Below are 20,969 nucleotides of genomic sequence, written 5' to 3' on the forward strand. Positions count from 1 at the left end.
CAAAACAGACCTGACTATCTACTCATACAAGTCTGGGGAACCTTCAAAGCAAGCTTTGCCTGGTGACTGTCTACAGTGACCAGGGCATACTGCAAACCATCCTAATCCCATTACACAGTAAATGAGTCAATTAATTTGGGATCTTTTTCTTTACTATTCCTTCTCTAACCATGGAATATTTAGGGGCCAATACATATCTTTTAATGTCGCTGTTATAGTGCCTTTTAATACATCGTATCAGGGGAAAAAAGTCTAAATATTACCTTCTGTAGAAGCTGCATCAATCATTACTCTTTGCATGAGTACTGGTTCCAATCCAAAGTCGAAAACTATGGTTTGGCGAAAAGTTCCAAATATTTCTGTGTTAAATGCTATCCCGACTTTATACACGTAATGATCTAATCCATTTTGGGCCATCTTTCCTCCTATCCATTCTTGACAGTTTTCTGGGACTTCTTGTGATACCTGGGTAGTACTATCTCCGGCAGATATTGCAATGATACTAAAATGAGGACGATGAGCATCATAAAGCAATGCTACACGATACAGCATTCTTGCAGGCTACAAGGAAGTTAAAATAATTCATTGAGTACAAGGGGGTGAAAAATCCAGTTGTAATTGGGCTCTTCAATGAAAATATTTCCATAAGGGACTTTTACTTTCCCATGCTTCTAAGTTACTATGTTAAAAATACAAATTGTACTCACAAGCCACTTAAGAAAAAAATCAGAACAGTTCAAAAAAATCAGTTGTTAAAATGATATATTTATGATGTCAATTATACCTCAATAAAGCTGAAATTTTCAAAAATGATATATTGATGCTACAGTACTAGCCTCCCTGCTCCTTCTGTGATACATTCATCTTTCACTGTGGCAAAAGCTATCAGCTGTATCACCATCACCTCCAACTTTCCAAACTCTTGGCCTCAAAAGGTTTTGTCTAGCCTCAAGTAGGAAGTCTTCATAGGAGGGCAGTTACCTCTGAAGGCACTGGATTGGGTTCAAGGCCGAAGCTAAATGTTCCCAGATTTTTCATGTCAAGCTGCAGGTGGTTGATACAGTGGAAGAAATGCCACCAAAAAGTACACAAAACTTTTCCACTGCACATATTCACAGAACTTTTTTTACTTTGCTTCATTCTTAAACTTTGCATATTACAATTCAAGATAGGACACACTGTAGAAAATCTTGTATTTAAAACTCATTATTACAAAAGTTGTGATTTCATCAAATCAAAAATAAAAACAAGCTGTCATTGTTTGAATATTTTAGAACTGTCAAATTAAATAATTCAAATTTTAAATAGTTAATTATAAGCCATGAACCCCATTCTATGTTTCAAGTTTGTAAAACATGTCTTTACCAAAAAAATAAGCAAGCATCTAAACAACTACAAAGAATTTATCTCAAAAATCTAAAAAGAAAAAAAAATCTGTACCTTTAATGATCAAAATACAGAAATACACTTTATCACAATATAGAACCTACATAAAAATGTACTTAGGGTAAAAGATTTTCAATGCTCTTTTAACACAGAGATTTAAAGGTCCAAAAAAGCTTTAAGAAAATGGAAAAAAATTTTACTCTAACTGGTACAAAATTCATACCTTACAAGTGAGAGCAAAGGTCCACGTCTGGTGCGACTTTTTGGTGTTGACAGTAACCGACAGGTCAGGGTTATGCTCTACCTTTACTCCTTCTATGCATTCACTAAGCTGAAATCAGAAAGCAATGAGTGTTAATGTTCTCATCCCTAAAAACACAAATGACAACTTTTGGCATGTTAAATAAATGTCAACGGTAAGGAAGTTGATGGCACTGCTTACAAAGCAAGGTATTTTATACATTAATTTTCAGTTATTTTTAGAAGAACAAAATACAGTAAAAGTCAAATAAGAGACATAAGAAAATTAACAATAAAAAAAGTCAGTTAAAAACTCCCTGAATGAAGACAAATTAATATAATACCTGTAAATCTCCAAATAAATGGCTTAGTTCTGCTCTTTATTTTAGCAAATGGGTCTACTTTTGCTATTAAAAACACTTTGTCAAGAATCAAGTGTTTCATATAAAGGATAGGGAAATAAACCAAAATATAGCACAAAATAAAAGTCAAGACTCAAACAAGGTCATTGTTTAAAACAAACAAACAAACAAAAAAATGCAGTTATTTTCCTCACCACTTTCTCAGGAGATAATGAATTCATCCACTTTTCTATCAAGGTTTCCATGTAACTGCCTGAGAGCTGTTTATTCTCATTTTGCTGTTTCAATTTTATCAACCGTGAAGCATATCTTTTCTGCCATTCTGCTAGTTCTTCCTGGGAATGTGCTGAAGTACACTGGGCACCATACCTACAGATTCCTTGCTCTAAAAATCTAAGTAGAATAGGAAAGACTGTTTTATCATATACTTTGTTGGATCATTTAAAAGATAAACTTCCAGCATTTGCCCTCTGACTCTTCAATAACAAAAACAAAATTTCATCTCCTGAAAGGCCATATTTATCACGTCTTGCTCCAAGGAGGAAGAGGCTCACAGAACATTTACAACAGTTAATCAAACAGCAACCCCCCAAATTCGCTGACCTCTTTCTTTGGAATAAGGGGATGCTAAAGCAGAACATATAACCACCCTCCACCCACAAAAACTGGTAGTGAAATGGTAGCTTCCTTCATGATATAACAACTCTGTTAAGACAATTCCTCTTAGAGCAGAATTTCTCTAAAGCAACACTGACATCAAGTGGATTAGTTCGTCAAACACAGGTCTGCCCTACTTCCCAAAATGATGTGACCTAAAGAAAATTTTCCACATGATGGGAATTTCATTCTGAAAAAAAATGTAGTATGCCATTGAATTAATATTTCAAGCCTTCTACTTTCCACCTTCAAATATAATTAATGCCTTACTCTTTTCTACCTTACTATCACCTATAGCTCATTGAAAATATTGGGCTATATTAATTTGCTTGAAGCTTTAAATAAATTAAGAATAAAAGTTTTATATGAGAATCACAATTAACTTAAATTCTTCAGTTGGTAAATTCATAAATGTTCATTTTAAAAGACAAAGAGTTCATGATTTCTCAATGTTTATGACTCAGAAGATTCAACTGATAATTCAATGGTCAAAAACAGATAAAAATGCAAGACTTTGGTGGAGGGTACAGCTAAGTGGTATACTGCATGCTTAGCATGCATGAGGTCCTGAGTTCAATTCCCAGTACCTCCATTAAAATAAACAAGTAAATAAATAAGCATAATTACCTCCCCCCCAAAAAAAAACAAAAAGACTTTGATTAGTAAATTTTTTAAGCTTCAAATACTCTATAAATAATAGTCCAGCCAATTTTTAAATAATTAAAACATTTAAAAATTAATAAAAGATCATCTGAGAGAAAAAATTAAACTATAAATAGCAAAATGGATAAAAGGGATGTTATATTACAATTTTTCAATTTGAAAAATATGGATAATAAGAAATATAAAATGAACCACAGCACAATGTAAATTATCAAATGGTTCCTCCTACATGGAAAGATGTGTATTTAAAGCTTTTCTTGATAATACACAAAGCATTTGAACTCAAAGTATGCTATTTATTAAGTTCTCTTATGTTTCATAAGACACATTTAAATTATGCATTTGTTTCTTTTAAGTATGCCTTTATGAGTCAAATATTTCTTTGTCCTTCTATTGCTTTATTTTAAATTATTTCCCTAAAAATGGAAGGTCTGATATTCTTACTTGGACTATAAATTTTCTCATATTTCCTCTGCATAGAATTGTATTTTATCTCTCCTACAACACGATGCCACCAGGATTTTCAAAATTTACTACTTAGTTTCTTTATTTCTACTATAACATCAAGTCTGATCTCTTGACTATTCAATCATCAAAACTACATATCAAACTTCCTTCATTAACAAAAGCAGTTAGAGTAATTAGAACCTATATTCAAAAAACCCAGTATTTACTAGTTCTTATAAAAAGAACCTTTCTAAATGTGGCTTTAATAATTCTTTCTACCTTAATATATAATTATTAAATTTTGAAAAGTAAGCCCTTCAAATATAAATTACTCATAAATCCTATATAAGATTACATGAAGATAATAGTTTTTTTCAGAAAAATTATCAAAATAACTTAACATTTCTTTATCTATTTTATGCTCTACTTCAGTTTATATAAGGTAATTTCAATTTCAATCACCATAATTTAAGTAAATTTCGTATAAACAAGAGACCAGCAATTAAGTCATAATAATCCAACTGGAATTATAAAAATCTTAATCTCCATTTAGACCACTGTTGTTTATAATTAAAAGAAGGTTCATCAATATATTTTGATTTTTATTATTTAATGATAATGACCATTATGGCTTCTGTTTCAAGTTGAAAATAAGTCATTTTACTCAATTCACATATTCTTCCTTCACATATTATATTCTTTAAATTTGAATTACTACTTTTCAAAAAGTGAAGGAAAATTAACTATCCTTTGAATAAAGACATGTCATTGGTTTAAAAAAAAAAATCACGTTACCTTTTACACAAAGTATATTCCTCGCTGCTTGTGATTCCCCTAGGTGGTGGGCGGAAATGCCAACCATTACAAGATCCTAGAGAGTAATCAGGATATAGTCTTATCATTTGAGGCTTGCTGATAATTCTGATATTTTAATGTGTAAGAAATACTATAAACCCTCCACACACATCATCTCAGATGATGTAAAAAGGACATGACATGCTTGCCTCTACCAAAAGAGTAATCCACCAATCAAATGAATTAAATCAATTAACCATATGAAACTTAGAAACCACTAAGGAAGCAGCTACACAGCAGCTAAAACAAGTCAGTGACCTTGACTTTATTCCAGCAACTGGTGGCCATGTTTCCAGAGCAGGTTCCTCCCTAACATCTGAAGGGGGGATATTGGCATGCTTGTCATTTTGCAAGTATGAGCTGTGTCTCTATTAGGAATTACTTCAGGAATGATAAAATTATTGTATTCTGGAAGGAAATTTTGTAAAACAAATTTCAGTACTACATATGGAGTAAGAAGCTCCACTTTACCTTCCAATGTTCCTTAGGGTTTGTCTGACACATGTCACTGTATAAAATAACCCTTTTTTATAACTGAAATGAAGTTCAAAGAGTTGAATTCTGAGGTAGGAGCTCAAAAATAACATTAGTTTACCTCCAAATACAGTGAGTTTTGATTCATTTGGGAAAAAAAGGTTCCAAATAAGCCAAGAAAAATAAAGCTTCAGAGAGAAAAGGCTAGAGCCACAGAGGCTGAACAGCAACAAGTTTCCAAGGACCTTAGTCATTTTCTATCTCTTCACAAGTCACTGTGCTCTAACCACCTGCCCCCCCACCTAAAAAAGACATTCAGCCAGGTTGACTTTAAAGCTGTGTATCTGTATTACTGGGAAAATTACTGAACTTTGATAACCATCAGTTTCATCACCAATCAAAATGAGGGAGACGGGCTCTAGGAAGTTAGTTATTTGTTTTTGTGAAAGCCACTACACGGTACACATCATGTAGCAAGCGCTCAATGAATGTTGGTCTCTTCACTTTCCTCTGGCAAGAGAAAAGGAGATCGTGGACTTTAATCATGGCAGAAGCAACTCAGCCTACAGACCAGAACTTTCAAAAAGTAGTAACTGTACTATTCTGGGATAGAGAGAGAGAGAGAGAGAGGGAAAGAAGAAAAGACCTCCCTCTATAGATTACTAAGAATGAAGTTTAAGTTTAGAACTAATAAGTACACGGAGGAAAGATGAAATAGGTGACTTCTGGAGTTACCTCCGACCTCCATTACTTCATTATGAAAAAGGGCTGGTGAAAAAATTGCTTCCATCCACACTACTTCTTAAAATGAAACTTTTATATCCTGTCCTATACCTCCACTAACATGTACTGTCACTCAGTAAATTTCCTCCCAATAATCAATAAAAAAAAGCAATGTCTGGGATCACAGCTTGGTACTTACCTTCTTCTAAGTCTTCCACGTGATATCCAGAGAGGACGTTACTAGTTGCTGTCTGCAATTTTTCAAATGAAAGATATTTTTATAATAAGAAAGAAATAACTAGACAATTTTGAATTAAACTTGGACATATTCAACATTTTTTAAAAGCTTGAGTTTAAATATTTAGAAATTCTTAATAAACATTAATTTTGCAAGTGGTATTTTTTGCTCTTTGCTCTACATTAAACTATATTTAAATATGGAAAAGAAGTACTTGTGTGGCCTTCACTTAAAAAACTGATAGAGATTCCCTACATAAAAATCAGCTGGTAGTAAAAGAAGAGAAGTCTCAGTCCCCAGTCCCGAACCCCACAGTGTAGCACATTCTATCCATTTATGTATTTCACTCTCCTCTTCTAACCTCTAGAGTAGGACCAGCTAGAGGGGTGCCTTTTGTCCTGCATCGAGCGCAGCACCACCACTTCAGGGCCGGGGAGCACATCCTGCCAAGCTCTCCTCGCTCTGGGATGAGCCCTTCTCCCACAGTGGAGCCCGTGGCTGGGGACCTACTCACTTTTGACTGCCCGGTTTTCTTGACTCCCCTGGTGCAGATAAATCTGCCCTTCTGGCTTTAACTTTACTCTGACCTCCATACCCCCAATTTCAGCTGAGTGCCAGCCAGGGTACTTTCACCTGACTATCCAATAGCATTTTATAGGCTGGATCATTGTCAGCCATGTACAGATCCACTGTCAACAGCCTGCAAGTGCCTTTCTGCATTCCTGCACCTCAGAGGATCTGTCACATAATGAATGCTCAGTATATCTGGATGGATGGGTGAATGGATGGATGATCACCCAAGCACTTCATACAGAGTTATGTCTGAAATAAAATTCATCAACTTTAACCCCAAATCTCATCTTCCTTCAGTGTCCCTTATCTCAGGTTAATGGATTCATCTTCCCTAAAGAGATCCAGGCTGAAATCCTGAAAGCCATCTTGAACTCTCCATTTTCTGCCCAGCTCTGAGTATTCTCCAAATCTTGCCCAGCCAGGTCCAGAGTGTCTCTCATGTCTGTCTCACACTCCACCCTCACTGCCAGTGTCCTAGGTAAGAACCTCATTGCTACTTGTCTCATCTACCCCTTAACCAACCAACTGCCAAGTCACCTCAGCTTCCATCCTTTAACCTCAGTTCCCACACTCCAGCCCCCGGTTTCCCTGCCAGGTGCTAATCTCTCCTCTCCCAGCTTGTATTTCCATTACAGCACTTACTGACCACAGGCTGCCCTCTGGGTACATTAGCTCTGTGCATCTTGGGCTGGCCCAGCAGATTGTTCTTCATGGATATCTCAGCTTTCCAAAACCCACAGAGCCTTGAACAGTACAAGCACTCACCAAATGCTGAACTGAATCAGAATGAGTAAACAATATCTGAAGATGAAATTTAGAATATCTTGTATCACAGAAAGAATGTCATAAATGCTAGTTGGGTATAACTGAAACAATAATATCATCATAATTTACATGTCATTGATTAAATTGGACCCTTTTTAGGTTGGGCTGGAACTAAATAACTAAAGTACTGTTTCAGCAGGAAAATCCCTTCTGATTCTCAAACTACTTATTAATACGTTTTTAAAGACAACCCATTCTTTCTGTAAAATGAGGACTGAGTATCAGAATATAACAGCTAACAAATAAATCAGGAATAATTGTTCACACTGCAAGGATTCTATGCTCAACAAAAAGACACACTGAAAGATCCTTTAAAATTCTATAAGCAAGATCTAAGTGCCACAGTGCCACACCAGCCCTTAAAATATGATTCCAACTACATAGAACTTATCAGCATAAGAGCTAAAAAATTCACATAAAGTATGAATTTAAACTATCTCCTCTAAAAAATTTATCAAAATAAATTTACCAAATATGTGAGAAGAAATGGGAATAAAATGTTTCAGTGACAAAATAAAGCCAAAAGCATTTATAATTGTTAAAAGGGAAACATACATGGTGTATTTCACAAGTCAGCATCTACAACAATCTGTGTATGTACAACAAACAGAGTATGGCTGTGCTGACACCATAGTTCTCAGACTGGTGGGACCTGGCCAACAGCATATCCTCTTCAGAGGAGCTGGTAGAAATGAGAAGCTCAAACCTGGGCTGAATTTGGCCACTGCGGCTTTTAGGTTCCAAGGTGTTGTGTTCGGGGTTTTTTTTTTTTTTTTTTTTTTTTTTTTCGGGTTTTTTTTTTTTAACATGTTTTTTATATGCTCAGACCCCAAGACAGAAAGGCAACAACCATCAGCTTATGATCTTCAGTCTTTATTGAGATCTTCAGGGAAATCAGCCAAATTTCATACGGCTAGAATTCCTATGAATACACAATCAAATCTATTGATTTGATATTTTAAATCTGCTAAAGGATATGTATTGCTTTTGTTTTCATTAGTCAGCCTTTAGTTCCCTGTCTGTATCCTAATTCACCAGCATTTATAAGTTAAACACCAGCTCAGCCCAAACTTTAAATAACAAATTGTTGCTATTTTTAAATATGTCAGGTGCAATAATAAGGGCACCATTGTTTGTTAGCTTTTTCTAAATGGATTTTTTTTCATAGTACCAGTTCACTAACCAAAAATAATAGTGCTTTAGTTACATAGAAAAGAAATTATAAACAAAACTTAAGTCACTTATTCCAAAACTACAGCCACAAAATAGAAGTCAAGTGATATTTGCGGCCTTAAATGTAACAGGATTATAAATATTAAAAATAAAATTTTATATATATTTGAGATTATAAAATGTAAAGCTAGTAATTCAAGAGAAGAACAAAGCCAAAAACCTTAATAAAATGAAAGGTCATCTTATTGTATGTTCGCATTTTAAAAGTCTAAAACATTTACAATTGTCTTCTTTTACTTCTTAAAAAATTAAAAACACTACATATATACAGTAAGGGAAATGGTTTTGAAGTTAGAGCATATTGATTCTCAGTTACTTCATAACAAGATAACAGAAGACTAAGAAAATAACATTTGTTAAGTCTGTTCAATTGTAGCAAAACAAACAGTATCTTTACCCAGCTTATGTAATTTATAATGACTATCTTCCTTGTTTACGTATTTGTTGGTATGAACTATGATATATTATTAGATTTGAAGTGGGAAAGTAATCTATATGAGGTCAAGGTTGACCCTCAGGGTTCGCTTCATCCTCTCGGCCTGACTGGAGTGCCCTCCATCTCTGTCTCCATGAGACCAGCACCTTCTCATCTCTCAACTCTGCTGAAGTGTCCTGTCCCCTCACCACCATTCCATCACAGTGAGCTTATTCTTTTCCATCATACCTAACTTGCCTCAATGTGAATTACACTTAGAGTTGTTTCATTTATTCTCTATCTCCTCCCTGAGACTTGAACCTCCCAGAGGACAAGGACCATGGGTGTCTTGTTCAGTGCTGTAGTCCCAGCACCAAGCATAATACCTAGCACACAGTAGGTGCCAATTTATAAATAAAATAAGCCAATCAACCCCTTTACATGGGCTTCCATTTATGATAAAAAGCTGACAAAAATGGCTATTTTTAAAATGAGACCATATAAATAAAAATATTTTTATATGCCTGTATGAGGAACGGAAATGTGAGCCTCACAAAGCCACGGGCCTTCTACACTCCACTGCTGTCCCTGGCCTTCCCTGCGTCATTCAAGTGCTTCACCAGAGCACATTTTTGTTCACTATTTCCTCTGATACACATTATTTCCATCACCTAAACTCATTCCCTTAAAAATAGTCCTTAAATCACAGACTTCTTTTAGTTGCTTAAAAACACAGAAGGCTTGAGGAGTACCTCATTTTTAAAGACAGTATTTTCTAACAGCCAGATGTAGTTAAAAACTAAAATGTCCCAATCATCTTTCCATTTACTGGCCAACAAGCTAAGAAGAACTGGGACAACAAAAGACCTGGGAAGCACAGGCACCTTGAAAGGAATCAGTGTTCCTAGGATCAGACCAAACTGGGTTATAGGAAGTCAGAAGGTTCCACTACCCCGCCTTTAAAGCCTTGCGGATCAGCCCAATGATTTTCCAAATGTTAATACAGAACACTTACTAGCCAGAATGAGTTAAACTCTTCCCAAAGAGATCCACTGAAATAGTCTTACCTCTGTTTCTGTGAGAAGTGTTTTTAGTCTTGTCAAATCTTTTGTTACCATCCCATTCTGAAAGGGCAAATGAAAAAGGGAAAAAACCAAGCAGTATATTAGTTCTTTCCTATGAGGACTTAACTCCTCAGCTGTTTCTAAGGTATATCCTTAGAAAAACAATGCTGCCCTCATCTCCCATCCTCACTACCTTAGAGGTGATAATAAAGCTAATCGTCTATACAGAAAGTTAAAAAGATGAATAGGACAGAATATACAGTGTGCCCTAAAAAACTATACTCACCTTGCATAAGAATTTAAAATTAATTCAATAAAGTATTCAATAAAAATATGTATAACCAAAGAGCAATATAAGCTAAATAAAGAGAAAAAATAAACCAATTTTTAAAACTTCTTTTTCCTAAAACTAATAGGCTGTATTTGCAAAATAGTGAACTCAGTTACCCATGACTCAGATTCACAAAAAATGATCATACTGCTTAAAGACAGCTCATTAATAAAGCTGTTGAAGGAAAATATTTAAAATATGTACTCTTCTGAAATTCAAGTTTCACTTGAGATTTGAAAGCGAATTACCTCTTCCTAATTTTAAATTTAGAAACCCAACAGGTAAAACTGTGTAATATACTTAACTTACGTAAAGTTCCTTAAGGATAGAATTATCTAAATAGTAAAGAAGAGATATATTCTTTACTATCTATTTAGAACTAAATAGCTATATAATTTTGTTTTATTAATAATACATTTTGGCTATTATATTCATTTGTTAATTTGGTGAAATAAAAAAAAAAAACAGTGTTAAACCAACTAAACAATTCACTGCACAATAGTTCCTTAGAAAATAACTAAATTTCCCTCTGAGATAGAGCATTATATTATACTCAGCAATATTCCAAGTACTTTCCTAATTTTTTTTTTTACTAAATATATATTTATTTGCAGTGAAAACACAACTTGGCTCCAGTTTTCCACAATTTATATTAATTCAGAAAAATAAATAAGGCATAGGGAATTCATGCTGCATAACAAAGTACACATATATTTTCTTGCTTTCACTGTTTTTCATTATAATTCCTGGAAAATATCAGCAAATTTTGTAAGTTACCAACTGGTGAAAAAAAGTTATCTCTCTTTTCTTCCAGTTTCTATAGATTGCCAACTCTAAAGTTCAAAAAAAGTAGTCTTTCAATTACCTCAACCAAAAACAAAAACTCTAGAAAATTAAATACCACACACAAAAAGTTATTCCAAAGTCTGAATATAAATTTAAACATTTTATAAAATAAATGGTTAAAGTTAAGAACCCTATAAGATCATATGTCCACAGGAGCATTTTAGAACTCAAAAATATTTTCAGGTTCTGTTAAATTACATCTTTAAAGAAAATCATTTAATTTCATTTAGTATTCTATACTTTCAAAGTTCTAAAAAGTATCTCCAATTCTTATACATATTATCACAAACTACAAGAATCCAATGATTAAATACCAATTTGTTGAAGAGAAATAAGTATCTCAAGATATACTTAAAACTTTGATTTCTGATAGGAGAATGCAGAGGGACACAGAGGAACATAGGTAATACACCGGAGCAGTCAAATGAATGAATCCACTTTCGAACATTCAAATTTGAACTCATCAACGTACCAGGGACTCTCCTGTCAGTGACTTGGCAAGAATGCTGGATACAGGTTGGAGCTTGCCTTTAAGCTGCATGCAGCAAAGCACTGTCTGGAAGGCACCATCACCCTTGGCCAGTCCTTCTCCTAGCACTGCCACGAAAGAATAGCCATCATTAACCCCATGACATTTAATACACATTCTTCTCGATTTTATTATCAGCACACTATTAAGAGCATGACTTCTTTCATGCTAAAAGAATAACTACAAGAGAAAAGCAGTGCTGTTTCAGTTCTAAGACGTACATAAAGACAAGGAAAAACATGGGGCAATCCACGTATCCAACCCACTACAGCCAACAGCCAGGTAGGCTCACACCAAAATCACAAGGGGAATTAATCTTAAAGCTCTCCAGTGAAAATAGTGTTCAACCTATGATTTCTGGGTAAATGAGGACTATTAAACTGCAGAAATATTCACTGAATAAAATTCTCACTTTTTGACAGAGACCCAGTGCAACTAAAATGCATAAGAATAGAAACTGTAAACCTCAATATTTGATATTCTTAAGCAATTAAGAATTAGCTTTTATCAAAACCTGCAAAATTAACAAAGAACTCAACTGTCAAAAGGTCAGAGAAAATGCTACCCAAATTGTTTGCCAGTGTTTACAGATTTAATTTAATATAATCACAAGGAGCACATATTTCTAACAATACAAAATACACTCATTTTTATGCCATGTCATTTGAGACAATTTCTCACAACTGCTAATGGTTCAGCTGGTAAAACAATCTATATCGTCTTTACTGCTAAGTCCAAGATTCTATTTTTAGTTTATACACACTTTAGCTTCCTTTGCAAGAAAACAATTTGCTGAAAGAAAATACTTTGGAAATTGCATTTTTTTCTAATTATTTTCAAGGAAATGTTTTATTTAAGTATCAGTATAATATACCGCATTTAAAGGCCATTGGGCTTGTTCATAACATATTGATGAACACATCCTTTTGTTATATGGTTCAATTTTTTATTGCACAAATAACATAACAACATTAATAAAATTAGACATAGAAGCTCACCATGTGCTTACCACTCAACAAACTGTTTTTACTTACTCATATTCTCTTCCAATTTTGATTAATATTTACATAATTTTTCACATGATTATGTGATGTAAATATAACTTAAGTCCTCATTCTGCTTTACTTCCCCTTGATACATTCGATATTTTCCATGTTATGAGTGTTTATATTTATATTATTACCTATCTAATGTTTCATCAAGTAGATACATCAATTAATTTATTCTGTTCCCTTGCTCCAGAACAGTTCCAATTTTAACTATTAGAAATAACACTGCAATAAACATCTTTCTATATATTTACTTTATTGAATTTTATTCAATTACTTTCAGTTTAGGTCAACCTGTTGTCTCACTCCATCCACGTTACACATCGCTCATCGCCTCAACTGACAATTTCAATACGTGAGTAATTCCAATGATGTATCGTTAAGAATGTCTTGAGTATCTTAACAAAATTCCACAGTAAGCCAACATCTCCCTCAGATCTTACAATTCCTAAAACTATTCAGATCTGATCTTTGGCAAGTCATTTTATCTCTCTGGCCCTCAGTGTGGTCATCTGTAAAACTGAAACACGTAAAAATGTGTTGTAAGGATCAAATGATACAATGCAAGTAAAGTTACTTTGAGGAAAAATGACAGTCCTCCTAAAGTCTGGATTACTTACATTCACCAAGCCTGTTTCATGCCCTATAAAATGAAGGTGAGAGTAGCTACCTAATAAGGTTGTAGTAGAGATTAATTGTGTTAATTATATAAAGTATCTAGCACAGTCTCCTTGTAAGAGTTCCCTAGATGCAACCTTCTCCTCTAATAATTAGAAACAGTATTGAGAAGGGCTGAGGAAATATCGTAGTTCCTATTCAGCAACTGGGATAGGAAGAAACTAGTTGTCAAGAGCTGAAGAATGTTTCAGGGAAATGAAAAAAATCTAAGAATATTTCAATCTCATATTACTATGTTATGTTTAAAGTGTATTAAATGGCATGAAATTTTACAAACACCTTTCATAGATCTTTGAAAGGTATTTGTTGAATTTTATTTTGCAAAGTTTCTTCCATTACATTCATGTTTGAATGTCTCAATATTTGTCAAAATTAAATTTCTCCTTCCCCTCTCTAAAAATTTTAGACAAGAAGCATTAATGATGCACTTTCTTCTAGTGCGTCTTTAAACGCAATTCAGTGTATGTCTTGCAGGATCCCACATGAAGAACTATGGCAAAGAAACCGTCAGCTATTATAGATAAAGCTATCCTGCTACGGTGTCATATAACAAAGTCAAACTGCAATTCTGCCAATCTGTTCCCATATTATCTTTAATATCTTGAAAAGGCTTGAAAGAAAACAAAGTGTAGCCTAGTGTATTATAAAACATCTGAAATACGTCTTACTTGGAATGTTTTGGACCAGAAAATGAGTAATATTAAAGGCGTATTTATTCAACTGCTTCTATAAAAATTGCCTCTGTAAGGGTTTGATAGCCCCTGGCTATCAAAAGGAAAGGATTAACAGTTAAAATATAATTTCCCTGGCTCGTAAACAATTACCTGCAATGAGAAAGGTAATTTAAAACAAGCTTAAAGTTCAGGAAATGTTGAGTATTACTCTGTATTTTTCTGTATTTTACATTTTCAGTAACATGACCATACTATGTTATTTCTTTCGTCAAGTCCTTAGTTATTTCTTAAATCTTTTATTGAAGAGCACAGCCTAACCAGGGTAGTATTTTTCCAAAATTTTCAGAAGAAATTTTTTTTAACATTTTTTTATTGATTTATAATCATTTTACAATGTTGTGTCAGATTCCAGTGTTCAGCACAATTTTTCAGTTATTCATGGACATATACACACTCATTGTCACATTTTTTTCTCTGTGAGTTACCATAACATTTTGTGTATATTTCCCTGTTTTTAAATTACCATTAAACTAAATCCTTTAGACATTAATAAAGTGAACTTATTCCCTGCTTGGATATAATCACATTCTCAGAACCAATACATCAGGAACTGAATGAAAAATGAAAATAGATTTATTTTATAAATACATAAAATAAATTTATAAATAAACTCCTTTCCTAAGTATAAGCCATTTAATTTTTGACAAGAAATTGTCAAATGTATATGGATGGTATATAAACAGACTCCAAACAGTGGAAGACCTAAATGAGGTTAAAATGTCCATTTGTCACGAGTATCAAAAAGTGTAACATGAAACAGAATAACTCTGTGGCAAACTTCTCACTAGTGCCCATTTTTCCAAATTGGTTTTTTTCCCACTATTCTTCTCCTCTGCCTCAGCCCTTTTACTCCTGCCCTCTCTTTTCTTCCAACTGCAACACACAATGCTTTTAGAGATGTGGGCTGCAGCTTTTGTGGCATTTTATGTCCTTCCTACCAAGGTCTTTTACAGATAAAATGTTTCCTTTATAAAATGCTTTTAGAAAATGAAAAGCCCTAACAATACTCAATATTAGGTATCGCTGAGACCGCTTCTGAATATTTTATCTCCAGCTTTAAATACTAAATATACTTTCTCTCATTCTCTCCTCCCACCCACCCCCCAATCCCTGTCACCTTGCTCTTGCTCCTTTCAGTATTCAGTCCTTAATCAGGTCACAAAAATATTTCTATCTCTTTCACAGCCTCCTTGGGTGTGCAACGAACTTTAAAGCTAAGATCTAATTGTGTATTTCTGGAAGTACTCTTTCTTTCAGCTGCAGTCCTGTGTAAAGACTCCAGGACTCCTTTCTTCTGGATGTTTTCACATTACAGAAACATAGGTCATTTCTCCTGGTTTATTTCCAGTGTTTAGTTTAAATATTAGAGCTAATTCACTGAATAGCCCTCAACTTCTTCATTACTATACAAATATAAAATAATTATACACGGTAAAAAGCTGATAACACAAGCATAAAAACAAACCTGAAATCTGGTTCCCCAGAACATCATAAAAGGTTTTTATTTCCTCTACATATGCTTGAATAAACTTTTTACTTAAGGCACTGTTAAAATGGTATTTGCAAAAGTAGCCTGTCCTACACTGTGTGTGCATTAGAGAGACAAGAGAGAATCTGCTGCTTACAGAGGCTTCAACCTTCTCTTTATAAAGAATCTCAGTTTCCAGTATGCATTTGCTATTAAGTTACAGGAAAGTTAACCTCTGTTAACTGTTCAATAACTGAACTGAGATGCTGTTTCTATTTTTAAAAATCAATTTAACTGTATTTTTTTAATCTTAAAAGTCTTCCACCGCCTTCATGTCAATTTCAGAAGTCAACATCTTGCCATCTCCCTCGTAAGCTCTCAGAGGAGAGCCTGACTGGGGAGAAGCCTCTGCTAAGGCATTCCCTTACCTCATTGTTTCCATGGTTGATTTGCTTACTTTAGAAAAAAAAAATTTGCCTACTGAGAAAAACTCTAATATTTTGCTATTCTCCTGACTATTTTCTTGGCCCTATGGGAGAGGGCTGTATTTTCAGGTGTTCACAATACTCTTAATTTTAGTTCCCTACTTTGGTATAGTTTTTACTGAGATTTTATAAGGCAAGGTACCACTCATTTTCAATCTTCTCTTTTCATGTATAATTTCAGTAAATATAAAACTAATGCTAATATTTATTGCACAAGTGAAAAACAACATGAAGTACATTTACAATGTCACTCATGACCATAAGTGACACCCTGCATAAATAAGAAAAGGCCTAGAACAGTCATACAACCATGATGAGACACTTGCAATTGGGTTAAAAGGATAGTAAGTCAAAAGACTATTGCTTACTTAAATATCTACTCATACAAAAAAAAAAAAAAAAAAGATAGAGACTCTGCATACTAAGAGAATAACAGTCCTCAAACTTAATTCATATATTAAATAAACACTCACTTCCTTGATTTATATTCTATTCCAAAATTAGTATTCTATAATTTAGCTTTTTATCCCTATCAACTTAAATATAAGAACTTTACTTTAAATAGTTAATAGGCATTATGGGGAAATGAAGAGTGAAAGTCAAAATCCTATTCCAGAAAGCCTTTGGTTTCTATTGGAGAACAAACTGGTATAGCCATACTGTGGAACACTACTCAGCCACAAAAAGGATGAACCAATAATAAACACGAAAACTTGGATGGATATCAATACGTGATGAGAGGAAAAAAAAGTCATCTTAAAAAGGTCACATACAGTTGGTTCCATTACGTACTACTTTCAAAATGACAAAATTACAGAGATGGAGAATAGATTAGTGGTTGCCAAGGGTTACACGTGGTGGGAAGGCGGATGGTGAGTGTAACCATAAAGGGTAGCACAAGAGAGATCTTCACTGTAATGGATTAGTTCTGCATCCTGACTTGTGTTGGGGGTTACATGAATCTACACATGATAAAATGACATAAAATTATACATATTCTTTGAACAAAGGTCAATTTTCTCGTTTTGATATTGTTTTCTAGTTACGTAAGATGTAACCAGTGGGGAAAAGGTACATGGGACCTCTCTGCACTACTTTTGCAACTTCCTGTGAATCTATGTTTCCAAATAAAAATGTTTTTTTTCTTTTAATTCCTGTTGGAGAAATAAAAGTTTATATACATGAAATTAAAAAAAAACATTTCCTATAACTGGATCTAAAGAACAAGTAATTAAGAAATATTATTGGACTGCATCCCTATTTAAAAGTCTAGTCAACAGGGAAAACTGGATGGACTAGAGGCTTGAAGATACAAATTCTTGTCCCACTCTACTAATGGTTATCTAAGTGATCCTGAGCCTCAGTTTTTTCTTTCTGGAATATAAAATACCTGTTTGCCTCCCCCCACCAAGTTTATCATACCAAACAGAATAATGTCTGTAAAACCCTAAAGAACACACAGGCAGCAGCTCAGGGTAAAGAGAAGGAACACATGGCCTTTCAGATCAGATAGGCCTCACTTCAAAACCACAGTACTCTAGAATGGCTCTGTGTTCTAAAGCAAGTTACTTGATCTCACAAAGTCTGTTTCCTCACCTGTATAACTGGAATGATATTACAATGTGATTAAATAAAATAACCTATTTCAGAGGGTCTGACTCAGACGTAATTCTGAATAGTTACCCCATTAACTATTTTCCCCCCAATTTTAATTGCCATAAAATCTATTTAATCAAAACTCTTCAGAGAAGGAAAATGTAAAAGGTTCAATCAATCATGTATCAATTTGTCTTTTTTGATACAGTCAGCATCTATTCAACAGGGGTTTTTGGTTACTGAATCATTTACTTCACAGGGCAAGTATCATAATAAATGTCAGTAGATGCCCCAAACTCTTTCGTTTGTATTACTTTCTTAAATTAATGACACTCTCAGCTAGGGTTTAAAAATCTTGCAGCCTTATGAAAAATATTTTTTGATGTATATAATGATTGAATTTGACCTATATTTTACATGTAGCATAATACTCTTTTAGTTAAGACTATCTTTTGATTTCACTTTCTCCAGTTACCCCATTCCATTTTGTCAGTGTAAAAAATGTGAGTTTCCTATATGATGAATACGTCAAAGGTAGAAAAAGAATCTTTATTTAGGAAAGTTTTCCTGTTGTGCCAAACACAACCTAAGTTCAAATAATGAAAACAGACTTCACCACCTCACTTACCCAGTGGTCACTGGCTTGGCAACCCTCATTATCCAGAACACGACACCAAACTCCATGAACTTAAAGCCTGTGTAGTTTATTTTCCAGATGCCCTTGAGTCCTCACTTAATCTATTCCTTATTTAAGTAGAATTCCAACTTTTAAATTTTATGACTCTGATTACTTTCTGGTTTAGACAAATCAGCCATTAAAAAAACATTTTGGGGACAACCAGGTAAATCCGATCATGGATTGGGTTTTAGATAACACTTGGGAATTATGGTCAATTTTATGAGGTTAATAATAATATTAGGGTTATACAGTTATGACCTTATTTTTTAGAGATGCATACTGAAGTATTTAGGAATAAGTATCATGATGTCTATAATTGTTTTTAAATAGTTCAGGAAAAATTAATGAAGTAAATATGGCAAAAGGTTATAATCCAAGTTTCAAGAATATGAATGTTTATTATACTATTTCCCCTACTTCCCTGTATGTTTTAAATTTTTCATAATAAAAAAACTTTTTTTTAATGTTTTTTAACTCCATGACAAAGACTGCCTGTCTGATTTCCTATCCCTGACTGAGAAAGTGAAACCAGAAGGTCAGACGCAGCAAGTGGAGAAGAGGGGGAGGGAAGCTGCAATGAGGCATGTTGAGAGCTGCAAGGAATGCGAAGTGACAGCCTGACAGTAAGGGAACAGACACTAACACAATGCTGTAGTACATAAAATGCAAACATAAGTCTGGGGCCAGTAAGGAAGGAGCTGCTCAGGCTATCCAGTTTACAAAGCAGTGTAATAATTAACACAGATTGAGATTCTCATCCTGCTTTTTATCACTAACTGATTGTCTAAACATGGTATTTTATCTTATATAAAAATAACCTTGCTGTGCACCTAAAACAAATGTAATATTGTAAATCAACTATACTTCAACTTAAAAAAGAAAAGTTACAAAAAGGTGAAAATGAAAAAAACTACACATAAAAGTAGAACTCTACAACTAGCAAATATATACAGGTAAACTTGGGCAATATTCCCAAATGTTGACTTCAAATGAACAACTTTATACACATTTAAGTAAGCACTTCCACGTTCTTACTTGTCACATAAATGATAACAAGGAATGCACAGAATGTAATCAATGAACCTTACTGCAAGCTAACCAATTTTCCGCTCTTCCACACAGCACTGCAATGAACACCATTCCACAAACAATTTTTCCCTTCTTTTGGAATATTTACTTGGGACAGTATCCCAGAAATGGGATTAGTGGGTCAGACGTATGAACATACTACCAAGCTGTATTCCGCTTCATACTCCACCAATACCACAAGCATACAGTCACTTCACTATAACCTGATCTCAGACACTGGTTAAACTTTTTCCCCACATTACAGAGGTATAATCGGTATACCAAACCTGCATATCATTAATGTATACAATTTGGTGAGTTTGGACATACACATACACTTGTATTACTATGATCACAATTCAGGTAACAGACTTATCCTTCACCTCCAAGGTTTCCTGGTTAAATTTTTATTTTGGTAATTTAGTGCTTGTAAAATAGTATCTAACTTTAAAATAGTAAGTAAAACAATTACCAGAAAAATGCAACATTTTTCCATATGCTCCTTCACCAATAGTATTTATTCTGTGACTTTTCATTTAATCTTCTGGGACTTTGTATGTCCCCAAATGAGAAGTATCAACCTCACTAATACTCAAGCAAGTGAAAATTAAAGAAAGAGAGGCTATTTCTCACACATGAGATTGTCAAAATGGCAAGACTGAGAGGCTTCAGTGTTAGTGAGATCACAGGGACTGGGCATTCTCACCTGCTGATGGCTGTGTGCATTTGAAACTAATCTAATGATGTCTATTAAAATAAGTCTAGACAACCAACTTTTAAGACTAAGGACCTACAGAAATAAAGGCAACGGTAAGAAAGCATATATGTTTATTATAGGATGGACTATGACAAACTAGAAAACTCGAACCACCTAAATGTCCATCAACATGAGAATAGTTGAATACATTATGGCACATATTTAATATGTAATATTAAGCAGGAATTGGGGCTGATGTATTGTTAACTTAGAAAGATATCCATGATCTATTGGTACAGAAGAAAGCAAACTGCTTTGTGATGATCATATGACTCTTTTTTAATTTTTAAAGGAAAAACCTTATCTATGTATTAGTAGCATTTGTGTTTATCACTGTGGAGAAAGGTAAAGAAGATACAGCAAGCTAATAACATGATTTCTTCAGATGGGGAGGAAAGGGAAATGATTCCCTTCTTCAGATTCCTCTATTTTATCTGATTTATCATTATCTTGCTTGTTGGTAATTTTTAATTATCCATAGATGTAAAGTTTTTTTAATGGAAGACTGTACTAGAACTCTCTCAATTGCCAATTAACTCCCAAAGTATACAATTCTACGAAACAATGTTCACAAAGAGGTCGCAGAATCTTTAA

The 20,969-nt window shown here is 34.0% G+C and overlaps 1 protein-coding gene across 4 annotated transcripts in view; it reads right to left on the reverse strand.

Moving 5' to 3' along the window:
* Positions 1 to 20,969, reverse strand: part of HELZ (helicase with zinc finger) — a 141,723-nt gene that overhangs the window by 94,542 nt on the left and 26,212 nt on the right. For all 4 annotated transcript variants that reach the window (XM_032457042.1, XM_032457039.1, XM_032457040.1 and 1 more), the window contains 7 exons: positions 11,805 to 11,929; positions 10,159 to 10,215; positions 6,007 to 6,058; positions 4,551 to 4,626; positions 2,183 to 2,381; positions 1,610 to 1,717; positions 264 to 561 (listed from right to left, as the gene is read on the reverse strand). In XM_032457042.1, coding sequence (XP_032312933.1) covers positions 264 to 561; positions 1,610 to 1,717; positions 2,183 to 2,381; positions 4,551 to 4,626; positions 6,007 to 6,058; positions 10,159 to 10,215; positions 11,805 to 11,929 — 915 coding nt within the window. The remainder of the gene's footprint in view (positions 1 to 263; positions 562 to 1,609; positions 1,718 to 2,182; positions 2,382 to 4,550; positions 4,627 to 6,006; positions 6,059 to 10,158; positions 10,216 to 11,804; positions 11,930 to 20,969) is intronic.

The sequence above is a fragment of the Camelus ferus genome, chromosome 16, assembly GCF_009834535.1.
Source record: "Camelus ferus isolate YT-003-E chromosome 16, BCGSAC_Cfer_1.0, whole genome shotgun sequence".
NCBI classification, from domain to species: domain Eukaryota; kingdom Metazoa; phylum Chordata; class Mammalia; order Artiodactyla; family Camelidae; genus Camelus; species Camelus ferus.